At 33.6% G+C, this 14,653-nt stretch overlaps 2 protein-coding genes and 1 long non-coding RNA gene across 3 annotated transcripts; 1 reads left to right on the plus strand and 2 right to left on the minus strand.

Annotated features, from left to right (window-relative positions):
- Positions 1–2,438: 2,438 nt before the first annotated feature.
- LOC146915255 (uncharacterized) lies at positions 2,439–5,756 on the plus strand. The gene is made up of 2 exons (XR_015013282.1): positions 2,439–2,875; positions 5,548–5,756. It is a non-coding gene; the product is annotated as an uncharacterized LOC146915255 (long non-coding RNA).
- A 1,194-nt stretch (positions 5,757–6,950) lies between these two features.
- LOC146915256 (uncharacterized) lies at positions 6,951–9,267 on the minus strand. The gene is made up of 2 exons (XM_085716337.1): positions 9,206–9,267; positions 6,951–7,643 (listed from the first exon to the last, which is right to left on the minus strand). The coding sequence occupies exon 2, from the start codon at positions 7,641–7,643 to the stop codon at positions 7,212–7,214; it is 432 nt and encodes a 143-aa protein (XP_085572463.1). The 5' UTR covers positions 9,206–9,267; the 3' UTR covers positions 6,951–7,211.
- Positions 9,268–10,411: 1,144 nt separating this feature from the next.
- On the minus strand, positions 10,412–10,888 carry LOC146915257 (uncharacterized). The gene has a single exon (XM_085721294.1). It carries the CDS (start codon positions 10,886–10,888, stop codon positions 10,412–10,414), a length of 477 nt encoding a protein of 158 aa, XP_085577420.1.
- Positions 10,889–14,653: the final 3,765 nt, after the last annotated feature.

The raw sequence follows: 14,653 nt of genomic DNA on the forward strand, positions 1-14,653 counted from the left end.
ATAATCATGAACCCAACCACAAATCAACAACAACATAACATAAATCATCAACTGAGCATAATTCATCAATTAAATTGCAATTTGAAACCCTATCTTCTTTTCAAACCCTAACTTCTCTAATCATCAAAATAAAACAACAAACATGTTAAACCCTATTTCAGAACCATATACTTATGATTAAAGAAGGTTAGTCCCACCCTTACCTTAGATTGATTGATTGCAAGGATTCTACAGACTTCTCTTCTCTGGTTCTTCTCTTCTCTAGGTTTCTTCTCTTTCTCTAGGTTTCTCCTCTTTCTCCCGAAAACAGTGTGCACGTAATTCTTATTTTCTAACTCTGACTCTCCTCTTTATATATAAATCCTTAACCTACTTATTTTCTCTTAATTCCAATTCTGCCCCAAAGCCTCATTATTCTAAATAATTATATTTTTCCACTAAATATATTCTTCCACTAATTATATTTTCCCACTAAATATATTGTAATAAATAATAAAATAAAGTCACTCAATAAAATATCAACATATCACATAATTAAATAAATCATATAATTTGACTCTATCTCAAGAAAAATAATTAAATAACAAGGAGGGCGTTACAATAGTCACATCAATAATTATAATTGATGTATTTTTAAACTAGTTGTCCAAAAGTTGTTGAATTTTAGATGTTCATATAACCTTACTCTTTTCAATGTGACCTGAAGCCTTGAGAACAACCTTCGGTGTCGTCACATATGGACACTCAGCCACACACACTTTTTTCTTGAATAACAATGATATTTGTACAATTATTTAATGAAAACTTTTATAACAATCTTCCTTTTCTCTTTTTTTATTGAGCAAAAACAATAGAGAAAATAAGAACATCATGTGAGTATGTAAGTATGAAAGATAAAGTTTTTTTTGAATCAGTAAATATTATTAAACGCCATTCCCGCAAGACGCAAGGTATGGACGGAATAAGAAACAAATGGTGCATCATATAGACGGTACACCATAACCACCATACAAGCCCCTGAAGATAACCCACCCAAACACATCACCACCTAAGACGGACACCTTAACAAAAACAAATACTGTAAACACAACATCCACCACCACCCATCGTCACTACCCACCCCCAAAGAACAACCCTCAAAATAAAACAGACAGACATCAATACCTAAGCTGAGCCACAATCGAAAAGCTCCTAACCGAATGAAACATGCAGCTTCCACAACCTCTCGACCTCCGATCCACCGAAATAGCACAAAAACAAAAGCCCAAAAACCAACTTGAGACAAAGAGCTGACTCCCTATCTCGAATCAAAAGTGATCGGCCCACCAGACTTTAGAACCAAATCAGCAGGGCACCCCTCGCCCCCGGTACATCAGAGAACACCATATCAAGTCAAACAAGATTGCAGCTAGTCACCGACTCCCGGTCTCGAAGCAAAAGTAATCGGCCCACCAGAAACCAACACACAATAAGCAAGACAAATAACATGACAAGCGGTGGTGCGAATGACGAACACATCAAAAGGAAGAGGCTCATCTCAACGGGCACGCACCCTCCAAAACTCCCTAAACAACTTAAACAACCCAAAAACACCAACAAGAGCTAGTGATGACGAACGTGGACCCGTGTACCAGAGTCTGTCTCTAAAAGAAATCACCCCAACAAATACGCACCTCATCACCCAAACAACACATGCCACCCCATTAGGTAACTCTCGTCCACAAACCGTTCCAACACAAAAACCGAGTCTAGAAAACCACGACCACCCCTCTAAACCTAACCAAAACAGTCCCACAAACCCCTGCACAAAGCCAGTGCCACCACCTCAAATGTCGGACACACCGTGACCCCGGAGCACCAAATCAAGCAAAATCTGAAGTTTCGTAATCACCGGCGCGGACAACCACAACCACCACGATCCTTGAAGTAGATAAAATAGTCACAAGAAATGGGGGTTTGAATTGTGACCCTTTAAAATTTTTATGTAACTTAAAAATTAATTCTCAAGTTGAAACTTGGAATGGTTAAGTTAATAACAGACTTCAGAACGTTCTGATGTCTGAGTGCAAAAATAGTTTAACAAGTAAATGTGTTTGAGTGTGTTTGTGTATGCAGTAAGTAAAGAGTAAAGGGAAGAGAGAATCAACACACAGAAATTATAGTGGTTCCCCCAATGTGGGTTAGTCCACTCCTCACAATCTTGTGAGAGTTTCCACTATGATGCTTGAGATAACCTCTCAAATCCTGCACCTTACAATCTTTGTTCACCTGAACAATTACTGTAACAGCCTGATTTTTCGCTAGATTTATTTTAATCATTTATTTGTGTTTGTTATATGTGCTCTTATGTGATTATCTGCCTCTGTGTGTATTTTTAGTTGGGATTCGTAGAATTCGGTGTTAGAAGGGTATTTTAGTCATTTTGGACTTAAGGGTATTTTGGTCATTTTGAGGGCAGGGGTAATTTTGTAATTTTTGCTGAAAGTTATTTTTAGTGCTTAGTGAGGGTTTTATTTTACTAAGTGTTGGAGAGTGGGGTAATTATTTAGTTTACCGTTAAGTGACCGTTAGTGTTGTATTTTACCGTTAAGTGAGTAGTAACATTTTGGGTTAGAATAGAAATGGGTTAGGCCCATTAAAACATTGTGAGTTGAGCCCAATTGAGTAGAGATTATATAAACACTAGTTGGTAGTGAAATTGGGGTCTTACAAACATTTCATTTCATTTCATTTCACAATTAGAGAGAATTAGAGAGAAAGCTCAAGAGGAGAAAAAGGGTTTTGAAGAGAAGGAACTAGAGAGAGCTAGAAGAGGCTAGAGAATCAAGGGTTGGAGCTAAAGTGAGGCACTAGCTAGTGATTGTGGAGAATTAAGGTAAGAGGGTTAGATTTCAACCATAATTCATATTTTTTTTCTCTTTACCCATTTTGTTAAATAGATGAATTGAATCTAATTGTTGTAAAATTCGTGCATAATTGTTGTTATTATGTTTGAGAACATGATTTATATGATAATTGCATGTTAGTATGTGAATTAACATGTTTAAATGCATAGTGTTGGTGCTTTGTGTTCTTGAGCAAGTTTGATGAGAAATGAAGTTGTGATGATGAATTGTGCCTGAATTTGTGTTCATTATTTGTTGTTAATGATTTGAAACATGTTGTTGTTGGATTGGTGCTTTGGGTATTAAGATTGATGAATTGATGAAGAGATTTTAGGTTGTTGTTGAAAGTTGAGGAAGTGATGATATTCTGGTGAATTTTGTTATGTTGATGAATTTGATGTGTTGATGTGTTAATATCAAAACTTATGCATGTTTAAGTGTTTTGAAGTGTATGTGATCTATGAACATCTTTGGGATTGAGTTTTGGGGTTTGGGATGATCAAAATTAGGATTTTGGGGTAAAAAGGGGTTGGAACCGTAACATTTTGAGCTGCTGTGAAGCCCAAAATCGGCCACCGATTTCTGGGCTGATTTTCCAGTTTTGACTCTGGAAAAATCGGGCCCCGATTTCCCAAAATCGGCCACCGATTTTGTCAGGCAAATCTGGGAAATATTCACGTTTTTCACCCTTTTTCGTTTTGAATTGGTTTTTGGTGTAAACATGAAAGTTGTAGATAATTTTGTTAGCTTTCTAATGGCTTTGGTTTGACTTGAAAATGATTTTTGGTTTTTGAGTTATGATGAAAATACTCCAAGGAGGTCTTAGAGACATTTTACGAAAAATCCTCATAACTATTTCTAAGTCGACCCAAACCTTATGGATTGCTTCTAAACTTCGAAACTTGAGTTTTATGAGTTCAATAAAGGTGTTTAATGGTATTTAAACTATGATGTGGTGAATCTAACTTGTTTTGATTTGAAATGGAAATTTTTGTGAAAAGTGATAAAGGGAGACGAACTTTGTGATTTTTATGAATTCGTCGTATTTGGCCGGTGAAATGCCAAGATATCCTCTACTGCACTCATATGTGGCCTAGGGGTATGCTTAGTTGAGGCATTGAAACTTGTTTACTTGGTTTTGGTTAGATGACTCAATTATTTTCAATGTTGTGATTTTTGGAGACGGACCTGGTAGAAAATGATTTTTGAGAGCCAATTGCTTATGAACCCTTTATGAATAGATTAATATGATTATGAGATGATGTAAGAATGGTTGTTGAGTGATGAATATGATGTTTGTGATCATATGTTATAATTGTTCCTTTATTTGGATTGTAAGGAATTATGTGAAAATGTGGCAACTATATGTTGATTTATGTGGAGATGATTGATGATGTATATATGTGACAATTATATGTTGATTGAATTGTGGATGTTGTTGGTGATTGTATAAATGTCAAGTGGTGGTGAATCGTTGTCGATGCATATATACTAATTGAATGGTGATGAACATGTTTATGTTATGTTGTTTGTTGAACATGTTAAATGTTGATTGTTGGTGGTATAATTATGTGACAACTTCATGTTGTGTGATTTTGATGATTTTTGGTGATTGTATATATGTTAAATTGGTGGTGACTTGTTGATGATTGCATATATACAAGTATTGGTGATGGTGAGGTGATTATTGTTTGTGTGAACATATGCATTTGTAGTTGAGTCATATGTTCATGCATTCATGACTGATGGTGGTGGATTTTATATCCAAGACTGATGGTGGCGGATTTTATATCCAATTGAGGTGAGTACGATGTTTTTGTTGCATCGAAGGTGACGACCTTGAGGTTTTTTGGAACCACATGCATCTAGAGAAGAGTCTAGAACATTGCATGCATTTGAATAATTGATGAGTTGTGTCATAATTGAATATATGACTTGGTGAATTTGTGTATTGGTGAAATTTGGCGAATGCTGTGATTATGTGGATTGGTGTATATGTACATTGGTGAATTTTGTGGATGGTTGTGACTAATTGTATTATGCTCTAATTGCATGTCTTAATTGTTTGTGCTTATACACTTGGTGAATCAATTGATGATGGTTATTTTAATAATAATGATGAGGTGAGATCTGTATATGTATATATACATATATGATGTGGTGATGTTCTTTGATAATGATGATGGTTTGCTTATAACTTCGATATGATGAATTGTACTTGTTGAGATAAGCATGCTAGATGAGTAATGAAGTGAGTAATGTTTTCATTGATTGATGTTGATAAATGATGAGCTTTTGTTGATGACTGGATTAGAGGTTGAATATGCATGCTATGCTATGATAATCATGTGATAGCTTGAAATGTAAGTGATGGGGGATAATAATAATCATGTGATGCTAGTGTTCTAGGAGGGAGGGTTATGTATATGTGATACGTGTATGATACACTTGTTGATATGAACTTGGAATGATGATATGGAATGGTTTGAATGGTATGAGAATCATGAATACTGTGAATACATGTATGATTTGTTATTTTGTATTCTTGAATATATCTTTCATTTCCAATGTTCTTGTTTAAATTTTTTATGGATTATGATGATGTAATGCTTACCCTCAGTGGTCTGTGGTGGACCGCCTACCTCTCTGTATGGATGGGTAGACGGAGTGCAGGATGCTTAGTTGTTTGCTTGTTGATGCCGAGGAGTGGAGTTCCTCTTTATTTGCAAGTGTCTAGATTAGGGCTCTGATCTAGGATAGTTCTTGCATGTTGCTTTATTGACTATGTATTTTGGAGTTGAGATATTGTTACATTTGAGATATGGAGGATATATTTTTATTATATTGAGATTGGGAGTTGTTTATGGATTATATGTATATGTTCCGCTGCTATGTGATGTGACATGATCTTTATGCATGTATGTATGTATTGTGGTTTATTCGAAGACGTAGCATCTATTTCTAGAATATGTTTGTATATTCACGCGTTTTACCGCTTATTAGAAATAGGGTGTTACAATTACACAATCTGTATTCTCTAAGCCTCAGCAGGCTTGAACCTTGTTGCTAAGTTAACCATTTAGACTTTTACAACCCTTGCTCAAGCTAACACTTTAGTACCCCTAAAGCTAGATGAGACTTTGTTACAATTTGTATGGTGGTTGAGTGTTTGTGAATCAAACAGAAGAAGAGGAGAAAGAAGAAGTTATCTATGAAAGAGATAACAGAGAGAGAATTGATTTACACTACAAAGAAGGTAAAAAGAGCCTTCAGTGGTAATCAATTTAATTGCATGAGCTTCAAACAAATTTAAGTTGTTTTCTTGAATGCTTTGCAATGGTGCAAGTAATGTTGAGCCTTTGATCTCTATTTATAGAGATTTTGGGCTCATATAGTTGTTGTAAGGTGACCAATGGTGTTATGCCACATGTCCTGGGCCCCACAAGCTTTTACTTGAATATCTGGGTGAACATTCTGATCATCAGAATGTTGTTGCGTTCCCAGGATGAACATCAGAATGTTGCTGTGTTCTTCATCAGAATGTTGATATTCATGATGTTCTTCATCTGGGTTCATCAATGATGAATGTTTGATGAGTTTCTGGGCTTGTCCAGTGCGTGACATGAGATTTGTTGGACTTTATCCATCAAAAGGTAGCTTCTCCATATGCATCAAAAGTTGCTGGAAAAGGTGGGATAAAGTTGATTCAAATCTGTCTTGGACTTTGTGCAGGAGAGAGAGAGAGGATGGTTCTAACACCCCTATTTTTTTTCTCACTTTATAGGGCGCGTCACATATAATAACAAGTGCAAAATGTAAATAAATATAATCCGGCCGCGTCAAAATAATAATATTCATTTTGTTCTCGTCTTAACTATTATATTTTTTTTCCCGTATATTTCTTTTTAGAACAAAAACAAAATAATAGCATGCTTCAGTATGTTTCTTTCTCAAAATAATAGCATTCTTTCTTTTTTTCTTCTGAATGTTTCTTTTGTAGGTTTACACAACAAAATAAATTTAAATAACAAATATTTACATCATATTATATATATATATATGTCATTCGGTCTAAGCCTGCGGCTCATAATGCTAAAGTCATCATAGTGAATATTTTACAATGATCCATAAGTCTTCATGAGACTTAATATAAACAAAGCATAATTACCATCTAGCTAGAGCCATAATGCATCATTCAAACTACATCAGTCCTACTATGTTACCAAGGCTGACTACTATCCAAAATAAAAGAGTTTTAAGAGACATTAAGTACATAACAAACTAATTAGCACTCTTAAACTCTTTCCCACACACTAGCAGTCACATCTAAACATGGCCATTAGGGTCTCCCCCAATGAACTCTCCCTCCTCAAGGTACTCCTCTGGGTCCTCCTCTGGTTCCTCCTCTGGATTCTCCTCCTCAGGTGCATGGACTCCTTCTCCTCCCTGCTCAGCAACATCAGCAGGATCAACACCAGGGGGAACTATAGGCTCCTGTGGGTCTGGTCCTACAGGTGGGACAACACCCATGTCATAGAGAGCTAGGTACAACCTCTGCAATGGTAGAATCATCTCTGTGGTCTCATGAGTAACAATAGTAGTTGTAGGCTGGCCACCGAACCCTGTGGTAGTGCGAACAAGTCCGGTAAAAATCAATGTTTGGGTGGCCAAATTTATTTCCCAAACATCGTCCCTCGGATTCTCAAGGAACTCGATCCTGCGTGTTCCTGAGTGAGCTAAATATCTCCCGGGCATCATCTACAAAAATGTCCGAACATACCCAAAAAAAACAAGATACAAAAACAAACAAAGAAGGGTGAATTACTCGAACACAAGTTTTCCACGTGATTTATTGCATAAGGAAAAAGAAAATAATCTATATATAACAAGAGAATATGATAATTACATAAATATTTTTCTTTTCATTCACTGTCCAACAATTACAAAGCATATTATATATAAAAAAACTATTTTTTTTAAAAGGTCAAATTAGAATTAATAGTTTGACATTCAACTTGACACATGCATGAACTCTTTTGACTTTTCTCTCGACTCTAGTTTATTTTTCTTTTCACAATTTACTACTCCATGGAGGTTCCACTCTAATGAGCATAAGGCCGTTTCGGCGACTATAACATGATTATTAGTATTCTGAGCAAGATATACTTAAACTCTAATCATTCTAGTCCAATCGCACTACCTTATTATAGATAGTCTAGTTTTGTCAGGCTCACCGTGTCAGGTAGTACGAGTACCTTCAGCCGGGAAGCAATCCCCAACTATTGATAGGTGTTCGAAACACAAGTGCCCTCGATAGGTCCTCAAAGTAACCAAACCATAACTATCCTCATTCCCATCTACACCTGAGTGTATAGGGACCTGTTCTAGCTCCTTAATTGTCCCTACTTTCTAGACAAGACAAAACACTCATACTCAACTCAACAATGTCAAACAATTATCCATCATAATTATCATTTGTTCATTAAACTGGATCAGCCCTTCAGAATTATGTTAATTTAGATAATATAGTGCTTACAATTAGTTACCTTTACAACCAGAATATTCAAACCTATTTCTAGTTCATTTAAGTGTACGTGTATCATATTATAGTAAGTAATCATTCATAGCATTCATTCTTAACCAGTAAGTAAACTTCCAATTTTAACAAGTACATATATGATTTATATGATGTTGCCATAAGTTATATATACCTATATTTCAAGAAAAGTTATCCTACTGTTATAGTACTCCTAAATTATATCATGGTTTTTGCATTCTTAAACATTTTCTTTTACAAGATACCTATAAGTCAAGGTTTTAGTAAATAGATATCATCAAAATCAATAAAGTGAGATACAACTATCTCTCTTAGATTATTTCTTCTTAAGATAAGTTTTTTTTTTAATCACGATTAATGGTATAAGTTATAGCATTGAATCATAATCAACACTTTTGTTATAAGTCATATGTTTCAAACCAAATTCATACATCGAATTAACATAGTACTTATCAAAAATTAGCATATTCATTTACTTACACAAGAGTGATACCAAATAAACATAATAGAACTATCTAATCAAGTAATCATTTACAAAACTTTTTTTTTTCTACTTGTATATTACATTTTTAAAATAATACTCCTAATTATATTAACTAAAACACATATAAGTCGATGTCCTTTGACATATACTTGATCGCTAGAAATTATCACATCATCGAGAAATTAACTCTCACAAGTAGAGTTATTTACTCACACATAATCACTTAAGCACATAACTTATGCAAAATCTTTAAAACTTATTAGTAGTAATTCCCCTTACCTTCGGTTTCTTCGAAAGTTGTTGTTATATCGTTTCCGTCTAAAGCAGCTCCAATATCACCTAGAATACTCATCCAAAATAACTATCTATTAGACTATAGTTATAATCAAGGTTATACTGTCTTAGACTTTTCACACTACATAAGACTAAAATAAAAACCCAGTTTTAATTTTATTCATTTCTAACCAACAAAAAGAATCCAGCTTTTTCTCCATACTCTCTTTTCTTAATTCTTTTTTTTTTTTTTCTTCTGAAAGTGCTAAAGACATAAAACGCCAATATTGTTTTCTACAACTTTGTTATGAGAAAAATTCATAACATCCAAATTTAAGTTTTTATTCCAAAAAATAATTGTGTCTTTAATTTCTAATTTTTAACACAAATAGTACAGTCAAATCATAACTATCATATGTTGTATACTATTTCATAGTATTTCTTTATTTCGATTCAGACCCACAAGCTCACTGTTTCTCTATTTATTTCTATAAAAATCAAATTAGTACTTAGGTTTACAATTCATTCTAATTACAAAATTGTTTACCGAGAATAGTAAACAAACCCAAAACTTAAAATTAATAAACTAGTCAATCCGATTTCTTTTTCTTTGAAAAGGACATAGTTACAATGAAAAGTTTGATTGTTTTGTTTGAAAGTGAAGGTGTGGTGGGGTATAGATCTAGTTTTGGAATTAAGAGTAACTTGAAAAATCAGAATTCCAGTACAAGAATACAAAACATGAGAATAAAGAATAACTATAGATTGAAAAGAGAAAGTTGAGAAAAGGAAAGGAAGAGAGAGAGAGAGAGAGAGAGAGAGAGAGAGAGAGGAGACTAACCTGGTTTTCTTAGAGAGAAGAGAGTTTTGTGGTGTGTATTGGTGATTAGCAAAAACTCTTATTTTTAGGAAGATGAGTGTGTACACTTACTAGAAAACTTTTACAGTTCCTATCTTCTTTCAACAATTATCCATTTCATTTTTTTTTATTTACTTATTAGAACCAAAAATTAAGTAACGTGGGGAGAAAGACAGTTTTTTTTTTAACAACAAAAATACTTTCTCCACCCCCCTCTTTTATTTTTCAACCCTTCTATTATTATTATTCTAATATTTATTTATTTTAAAACACTTTTGAATATAAGTTAAAATTTTTGGATGTTACATTACTACCCCACTAAAAAAAATTTCGTCCTCGAAATTCGTATACCTTCAAATAATTCTGGATATTGTAATCTCATCTTCTTCTCTAGTTCCCATAGTGTCTCCCGTCGTTTGATCCCAGACGACTTTAACCAAAGGAATTTGTTTACCTCTAAGTTCTTTAATTCTCTTGTCATCAATCCGTACAGGTGATGACTCATATGACAAATTTTCTTTTAACGGTACTACATCAGGCTCAATTATATGAGATGGATCGGAAATATATTTCCTTAATTGTGAAACATGAAACACATCATGCATGTTTGAAAGAAAAGGGGGCAAAGCAATTTGATATGCCACTGGGCCAATGCGACGAAGAATTTGATATGGTCCAATAAATTTAGGAGTGAGTTTTCTGGACTTAATAGCTCTACCTACCCCAGTCGTCGAAGCGACTCTCAAAATTACGTGATCACCTTCCTCAAATTCAAGAGGTCTTCTTCGTTTGTCTGAGTAACTCTTCTGTCTGCTTTGCATGGTACGCATCTTTTCACGGATCTGTTTGACTTTGTCGGTCGTTCGTTGTACAATCTCTGGTCCTAAAATGCTGTTTAACTATCTGTGGAGAGAAGCACAATAACGCTTAATCATTCAAGACGGAAGCCTATCAACATGGCATAACCATCATGAACAGAAGCACAAGACAAGAAAGAGTAAGGATATCCAAAAGCAATGATGATATCCAAAAGTAAAAGAACTGCAAGGAAGGGCCCAAATCTACAATGAAATGAGGTCATATGATAAACAAACTTCACACCAAAGGCATCATGAAGCAACAAGACGAAGGTTCCAAGAGATATAAAAAGAGATGCCCTCAAATGCATCTAAATATGGTGGTAGAAAGAGGAAGAGAGCTCCACCATGCTAGAACTCAACAAACAAACCAGCATGTTGAAAACCAATGGCTTCAACAAAACAACAACCAAGTTTGTGCACATAAGTCACAAAACCAAACAATCAAATAACCTCCATCAAGTCATATAATAACAAAAAATAGAGGTCAAAGAACACACAAACAGCCAAGAACAAGTACCAACTGATGAGGGGCAGCAACAATCAAAGGATGCTCCAATCAGACCAAAACAATAATCTCCAAAGAGTAATAGTTTTCAAAATATATCAAAATAAAATCCACTAAAGATCCATAGGGAAACTTTTCCAATGGCAGCACTTGTTTCTCTTGTTACTCCTATAACAGAAGCAGGTGTAGCTTCCCATGCTCTCATAGATCATGATATACACAGCCAAATGGAGAAATCAATGTACCGAATTGAGAAACCAATGCACAAAGGAAGCCACCACGTCCAAAATAAACAACAATATAAGAAGCAATCTACCACAACTAACACAATTATGCAGCCGAAAAAATACCGAAGCATCAAGATGGCAAAACACTCCAAAGTAAGTGATGTCCTTGAACGAGTTAATGATAACCACGTGGTACCTATAGAATCAAAACAGAATCCATAACCTTCTCAATTTCAGCATAAAGAACACCAATATTGGAACAATTCATACTCATCAAAATCTTCTCCAAATTTACTTGAAAATGATGATTGAATAAAATTGAAATTGAAATGGAATATGGAGTAAGAATTAAACCTCTTAAGAAAACTGATGTAGCAGTCAATGTTGTTGGAGCTCAAAAATGGTAGTGATGATGGCAAAATTACGGCAACCAGAGGAAGGAAAGAACACGAAATCGTAGAACCCTAAAATTTGGGAAAATATTGATGAGAACAAAATAAAATAAAATTAAATTTGAATGGAAACATGAACAATGAGATGAGACGCAACAAAACAGAATTCATACAATGAAAGTAGACAAAATTGAGATTGAAGCAAGAAATCTGATCCAGGATTGCAGAGCAGAAACCCGAGAAAATTGATTTTTTTGAGAAAGTGAAAGAAAAAGGAAAAAAATCTAGAATAAGAAAGAAAAATAAAATAGAGAAAATTATATTTTCTCAAGAAAATGCAGCGGAAAATACCCTTCAAGGCGGATACCAAATTTGCTCTAATACCATGTTAGAAAACATGGCATCCATGGATGAAGGAGAAAAAGGCTAAGAAATTATTGTATTGATAGTAAAGAGTGATATTACGAAATGAGTGAATTACCCACTAATGGGGTAGTTAAAAGTTATTTATACTACTAACTATTAAGACAAATATACTACTAATCCTATATCTCTAATAGTGTTATGAGTAATATTAATATGATGTGGATGTCCATTTCCTTAAGGCTTTCTATGTTCCTTAACTCCTATGAGTGAATGTCTATATTCATTGTTATTGGCACTTAGTCTTATGGCTTTTCATGACACTTAGTCTTATGGCTATCCATACTATTTGTTTCGTATAATCGATGTTGTGTTTATGGTAAAATTCTATTATTATGATTTATGATTATGATTTCCACAAGACCTAAAAATTAGAGGTAATGTCATCTCTTTTACATGTTCGATACTTATAATTTGTGATCTACATTTTTTTGGTAGAATGCTCCACATAATTGCTTTACTAATGAAATTTTAATTATTGTGGTTGTGAATGTGATGTTATTACTTCTTTTGAAAATATTAAGTTTAAGAATAATATTGTTTTGAATTGGGAACCTTGTTAGTTAACAAAAGAACTATAAATGAATTTTGTATTATTGATTCCTTCTAAAAAGTATGTTTATGATATTTTGAGTTCTGAAGCAAGTATTTCTCCTAGAACTTGGCCTCACTACGGAACACATTTGTTTTATGTATATTTTGTTGGATTTTGTTTGTGAATGAAAGATGTCTTTTGTAAAAGACTAAAAATGATGCTAAATTATTGAAGGCTCCAGAAGAGCAAATATATTATTACATGGAGGAACATATTTACACATTATGATTGCATTCTCATAAAATTTTATTGAGTTTTAAGATATCCATCTAGATGAATATAATATTGGAAAAAAATGGAGATGTTAAATATCTATATATTATGAGATATACTTTGAAGAAAATAAGTGAAATGGAGATGTTAAATATCTATATATTACGAGATATACTTTGAAGAAAATAAGTGTAATGAAAAAAAAATATCTCAAATTTATACTACACTAATATTAGTGCAATGAAAGCTCATATTGTTCTAAACCTGAAGTTTACAGGTTATATTATTAGTGCAATTGAATCACATATTATTATAAACCAGAAGTTTACAAATCGTTGGCAAGACCGGTTGGGATATCCCGGATCTATTATGACGCAGGAACTAATTGAAAAAAATGGATATAAATTGAAGAGCCAGAAGATTCTTCAAGTGTTTATTTTCTAAACTTTTCAGAAAGCATTTGATAAGTATCATTTGTCAATTGATATTGAACTGGTAACATATGCTCATAAGAATGGACTTTAAGATACATTCTTTAGACGTCTAAAGTTAATTGTATCATTGATACTTACGAGACAATACCGTATAAACTCTAGTTTGGTTATGAGATCATGTCTTATAAACTCTATTTTGGGAATCAATAATCTTGTATGTTGAGATATTGATCTGCATCAAGCCAACACATTAAAGTGGATTTTGGATGTGTTTTGTATATATAAGTCCTCCTCCTAATCTATCATTGGTTTTTGGTTAACAAACTAATATTTCTCATCAAAGTGGATTTTGGATGTGTTGTGTATATCACAATTGTTCCAATATAATGCACTAAGATAAATCTTGAACGAATATTGGAAAAATATATTTGATATGAATCTCCATTTATCATTAATTATGTTGAGCCAACTTATTTAAAGTCCAGTAGGCTGATTATCAATTGATTGATTAGTTTTTCCAATATTAGGCGGAGATAATAAGCAGCTGAAAATGTGAACCTGAAGTTCAAATAAATTATTTGAAATGAAATATTATTGTCTCGTCTTGATCCTCAAGATATAACTCATTTGCAAAGGTAAATAAATCAAATATCAATTGCTAATGCTCCAAACGAAATAGATGTTCATGTCAGATAATCTAATACTACAAATGAGTCTCAACCAAGCCTAAAACATGGTAGATCAATCGGTTTCAAATATAAAAAGCCTCGAATAAGAAAAGGAGCTTAGAGAAATGATAACACAAACGATGATATGGAAACTTTAAAAGACTTTTCTTACATAATTGATTTTCCAGTTCCAGATGAACTAATTAGGTACCTGAAAGTTATGAAAATTAATAAATTATTTCATGAATGAAAGATCTCAATGGAATGAGATGGAACCG

Source organism: Medicago sativa, chromosome 6, assembly GCF_051527215.1.
Source record: "Medicago sativa cultivar Bolivia chromosome 6, Bolivia_mono, whole genome shotgun sequence".
Lineage (NCBI taxonomy): Eukaryota > Viridiplantae > Streptophyta > Magnoliopsida > Fabales > Fabaceae > Medicago > Medicago sativa.